General features: G+C 44.7%; 1 protein-coding gene across 1 annotated transcript in view; it reads right to left on the reverse strand.

The window, feature by feature from the left end:
- smc3 (structural maintenance of chromosomes 3) overlaps window positions 1-5711 on the reverse strand; it is a 20116-nt gene that overhangs the window by 3835 nt on the left and 10570 nt on the right. The window contains exons 20-24 of the mRNA XM_031864656.1: window positions 4246-4397; window positions 3944-4102; window positions 2464-2571; window positions 2028-2136; window positions 642-889 (exon numbers count right to left, since the gene is read on the reverse strand). Coding sequence (XP_031720516.1) covers window positions 642-889; window positions 2028-2136; window positions 2464-2571; window positions 3944-4102; window positions 4246-4397 — 776 coding nt within the window. The remainder of the gene's footprint in view (window positions 1-641; window positions 890-2027; window positions 2137-2463; window positions 2572-3943; window positions 4103-4245; window positions 4398-5711) is intronic.

Raw genomic sequence — 5711 nt, forward strand, 5'->3', positions numbered from 1 at the left:
CACACACACACACACACACACACACACACACACACACACACACACACACGCGCTCACACACTTATGAAAGATGCAGCCAAGTCTACTCAACTCACAGTCTCCCAGAGGCAGCTGGTTAAAAAATAAATGAAATAAATTCAGAGACAGAGCACTAACCAGTGTCTGAGTCACTTGTGAGTGGGTGGGATGTGATGGCCCTGGGTCTTATTCCTTAGGAGAGCTGGCTCCATCTCTCTGTGTGCGTGTGCGTGTGTGTACTCATACGCTTGATTCAGGTAGTAAGATCGGATGCGCAGAAAAAAAAACAAAAAACTGAATTTCAGCAGATCTTCATAGTTATCGTTAGCGCTGCTGTTGTGTCTTTAGTGTCACTGTGAAGTCAAACAGTTTGGGTCTGACTTTCTAAACATCTGGCACTCTTAGAATTTCCTTTCATAGCACCTTAAAAAGGCCTTAAAAGGGTCTCAAAGCCTTTTTTTTTTTATCAACTGCTCAGACGATGTGTTGTGTAAAAGCTTGCAGTGACCAGTGCTTTATTGTCCCGTCACTGTAGCTTAGCAAGGAAAGACTGGCGGGTTTTCGGGGGCAACAAATCATCATGTATCATCATCATTCCGCACTGTAAGTGTGTGTGTGTGTACCTGTTTGAGTGTGAGGGTCTGGTACTTCTCAAAGGCCTCCTGAGGCAGCGAGCCGAGCTCTCTGATCTTCTTCATGCACTCTTCCTTCTTCTTGAGCAGCATGCCCTGCCTGTTGGTCATCTTCTCCAGCTCCTTGGTGTCGTGGTTGATGGCGTCGTTCTGGTCCTTCTCGATGTTCTTCCAGCGCTCCATGCTCTTTATGTAGTCCTTGATCTCCACCTCCGTCTTGTCAGCCAGAATATCCAGATCTGGGAAAAGACATCGGAGGGTGATGGGTAAGTTATTCCCTTCACTCAAAAAACCTCAACACAGCCCTATCCATAACGGTAACTACTGTTGTGGAGCGCAGAGCAAAGTTCTGGTGAGCAGGCATATGAAGAACAGAGATGCGGGGTGACAGATGTGTGGAGAAGGAGGCAAACTGGGTTGTAATTAAGGATTGAAATGAACTCGACACTCGTGCTGATTAACAGGGCTCAGCGGGCGGACTGCTCCACCAGGAACATCTCCAAATGCACTGTAGGGTGCAGAGTCTGGAGATTACTTCACAACATCTTAGTTCTGATAGTGAGTGGGTTTAAATTGACTTAAAATCAATTATCCGTCATCCCTTCAATTGTTTTTATCCAATCGCCATTCAGCACAAGCCTACTTTAGAACAAAGGACTGAGTATAATGCAGACTTCAGAATAAGGCCATGCTGTTTAATATGTCTAATTAATTAGACAATGATTAAATATGAATTCATGCAAATTAAATCTATTCAGGACAACTGCCTTCCATCCACCTCCTCTGAGTCACAGCACCGCTAGAACAGAAGAGCAGCGGGCAGGCCGTCTCTGAAACAGGATATTAACAGAGTCGATCACATCACAGCAGCTCTCACCATCTGCTGCTGGTACCAACCAGGACAGTCTACAGTTTCTGCATTTAGATTCCCCAACTGCTATTTTTTTTGCACTCAACAGATAATAAATCAGTTAAGATTACTGATATCAGACAATAGCGATACACTTTGATTTGTTAGTTGCTTGAAATGATACGGTCTATAAACCAGTGACGAGTACATTCAAAGGCTCCGAAAACCATTACGGTTGTCTCTTGATGCATGTTAACATGTTTTTCTGGCATTTATGAAATAATTAGAGAGTGTGTGTGTATATATATATATATATATATATATATATATATATATATATATGTGTGTGTGTATGTGTGTATATATGTATATATGTATGTGTATATATGTGTGTGTTGATCTGGATGAATGATCAGAAATTGTACTTTGTTTAAGTGTCCTAAGGGGAAAGTGTGTGTGCATGTTTTGTATTTTTAAACCTTCTGCCCCACACCATCTCAGTGCTGTGTCTGTAGTACGATGCGTACCTTCCGATCGCGCCAAAGTGTCCTTCACACGTTTGTTGATTCCGTCCAGTTCAGATGTTGTGGCTGTGAGCACCGTGCCTCCCTCCGTCTCTCGCAGCTCATTTAGCTCCTGTGTCGACGCAAATTAGGCCACATCGAAAAAAGAAAAAGAGGGTCATTCAAATTCTAACACCTCTCGCCTGACTTGTATGTATGAAAGCATTTTTATCCACGACTCTCCATTTACAACAGCTCTTTATATTTTTAATCACCTAACAGCTGCAGACAAAAACCTTGAACGTGGTTATGAAAGTTTGTATAATTTAACTTACGAATAACAAAAACAGAACAAAACTACAGTGCAGTCACACATAAATTTGACATTACACACTAAATGATCCTGTATGTAGAGCCGTAATACGACCGGTTTCTGAGGAGTGTAAAGGGGACCGTGTACCTGCTCCACTTGGTCAAGACGCTTACGCAAGTTCTCGTTGAGATAGGTTTCCACTCTGGTCATTATGCCCTCCAGCTTAATCCTCTCGTTCAACAACTGCCTGTTGTCCTGCGGGTGGAAAGAGGGATCAACACACAACATACGATGCTCTTTGCCTCTGTGCAGACAGACGAGACGTTAGCACATTCTCAGCAACTCAATATTGCAATTTTGAATAATATCTGCCTTTGGCATTGTACACAATCTGCTGTCATGTGACAACAACATCCACTTCTGTTTGGAAATTGTGAATAAGCAAGTCTCTGGTGAATATTAATCTCTGCGTGTGCATTCACTTCAGTCCGGGCAACCGCCTTACCAACAATAACTCCTAACTGAGTGTGATGTCGCGAGCAATAGGATTTGACAACCACCAACACGGCAGAACCGAACATGAAAGGCTCCGTGTTGCGCAACCGTAGCGGGGACGGCTGAGCGATCGTTGAGGTGAGAGCGGAGTGCAGCTGGCGTTGAAAGAGAACAAAGCAACGCTGGATCGCAGGAACAACCCACGCGTAGATGCTGCCTGCTACTCTCACCTCAGTCAGGTCTATTTGAACACTACACGCTAGCACAGCATACACTCGGAGGAGGCGGAGAGAGCGGGGGGGGAAACGAAGAGACAACAACATGGAGGGTAACCGGCGTATTGTGTGAACTACATGAAAAGCAGCTGCAGGTTTGTGAACGCATCCACGAATTCAGCTGAACAGAGCCCCTCATAAAGGGTTAAATCCATTCAAATCAAACACTGAATCTGTGTTCACTCCATAAAATTAGGGGGTGATATGACCAAAAATGTATAATCACCTTATATTTGTTTGTTTTTTGCGTTGACGGTATTTATATCACAGTATTAAAACGTGATTCTACCAATTCTTACTCTATTGTCAATGTCAGGGAACATATTTGTTAACAGACGTGTTAACTGGCTCCAAATAAGAATGAGGTGTATACGTGTACATGTGTTTTGGGCGGAGCAGCCTCCTCCGTAATGTGATTTATTCAGAGTTAGCAGAAACAGTCATGCTGTTTCGTGAGAGAGCTGTATTGTTGAGCAACCTGGATCCAAGCAATACGAATGTTTGAACATTTAAAAAGAAATCCACATTACTGTTGTGTTATTAAAGTTTTCGTGCCTCTTTTCCCCACGGCCACAACGGGAATTACATTACACTTAAAATAATTTAACCCTTTGAGGAAAGCAAAAGCTGACATAACCTATCACAGTATGTCTCCATCGACGGTACAAACTGTGCGGCGGTGACGTAGTTCATTGGGTGCTGTATCGATGTCACTCACTGACACCGGACCACCTCACTACAACACATTTTCAGATTTTTCTCGACCCAAAACAAGTCTATAGAACCTGCGACTGTCAGTTATTTCAAGGTGTGAATAACAACACGGACCACCACCTCTGACCAATCCTCCCACCCACCTGCTGGAGTTGACGGATCTCGTCGTTGAGGTCATCAACGCGCCTCTGGTCCTCCAGGCTGAGCTGAGAGAGCAGATCTGTACCGAGCTCGGCCTTCAGTGACTCCCTGGTGGACTCCATGGCATGGAGACTGGCCTCAAGACTTTGGAGACTGCGTTGCTAAAGAGGAAGAGTCGGACATCAGTGGACAGCACGGACTGTGTGCAGGGACCAGGCTGAGCCCCGGGCGACAGATCATGCAAACTCTGGGCTTGTATGTACGTTGAATGATGATATTGTGACAACATCGGTTTCATGATCACCTTGGGCATGAACGTCTTCTCCGACTGCTGCCTCTTCTCCTTCAGCATCTTCATCTCGGACAGAATACTGTCTCTGGATGCCTTGAACTTCCTCTGCTGGGTCTCGATCTGCTGCATCTGGTTCATCAGTTGGTCGATCTCATTGTTGATGCGTGGAGGCGGTGATTAAGGAAGTACAAGCCAATGATCATTGCAGATGAGCATTTTCATTTTCTCTCTCTCTCTCTCAGCAGTGACTTAGCAAAGACGTTTCAAGTTAAGTTGACAAGTCGGACTTTATCGATCTCCATTGCACTGTCTAGTAGTGCGAGTCAAGTCAAATATCACAAATGCTCCATCCCTCAATTCAGATAAGGAAATAGATTGCAAACATATGAAGAATGAGTGCACAGGACTTGGGCTGCTGAACCTGTATTCTGTATTCATCAGTATGGAGTACGACAAAAAAAGCTTTGTACACAAATAAACTAAAAGGCGAAGCAACAGAGACCTGTTTTGTAGAGGGTTAGATAATAAAAAGGTCACAAGACGACTAACTTGTAGGCTTTTTAGTGAACTCAAGAGGGCGTAAATAACAGGATTGGCCTTCCAAGCAAAGACTGTGTCATCATTGATAAAGGCAGAGGGTAGAAGAGGGCTTCACGTCACATCGTTAATCTAATTGAACAGAGAAGCTTACTGATCGACCAGGACTACAACACGGGCCTTTGAGGTTTAACAGAACTCAATTAACACTGAAGCCAATAAATCTGCATTAAGTCAGAGGACTGCCCTGCCTGAGCAGACAGAGGAGATAGATGGTTGAAGGTCATCTGATCATTTTCTTTAATGGGAACAAGCTGGCATCAGGTCACTAACTGCACTGAATGAAAGGATTTATAAACCTGCATTAGTCCCTGTGATGACCATGAACACAATATAAATCACGGTAAATGGACTTGGACTTGTAAAGCGTTTTTCTAGTCTCCCGACCACTGAAAGCGTGTTAACACTACATGTCGCCATTCACACCCATTCACACATTGATGGCAGGAGGCTACCAAGCCACAGTCGCCCCCTAATCCTGTCACGTAAGCAGGTCAGTAAGAGTCGTAGCAGTTACGAGCAGTCGAGTGCACGAACGGCAAGACCTCAATCCTTCCGCTGCAACGTGCTGCTGGTGGATGGGTGAGGTGCATCAGTGTCATCTTGTGCTTATCGACGGGGCAGAGGTGGAGAGTGAACAAATAACAGGCTTTAAATAATTGATCCGTTGTCTGACTCACCGCCGCAGGAGTGAAGGTCTAGCGCCATGTCATCGGATCAGTCATCCGCCTCCCCTGCCTACTCTCACACATGCATGTACGTAATCACCAGGTGCACACGTTATGCAGTACTGGCTGCGAGTGAGAAGCTACACGCAATTACACAGGTGTGCAAACACACACACACACACACACACACACACACACACACACACACACACA

This window comes from Anarrhichthys ocellatus, unplaced genomic scaffold (genome assembly GCF_004355925.1).
Source record: "Anarrhichthys ocellatus isolate YVR2014 unplaced genomic scaffold, GSC_Weel_1.0 scaffold31, whole genome shotgun sequence".
NCBI classification, from domain to species: Eukaryota; Metazoa; Chordata; class Actinopteri; order Perciformes; family Anarhichadidae; genus Anarrhichthys; species Anarrhichthys ocellatus.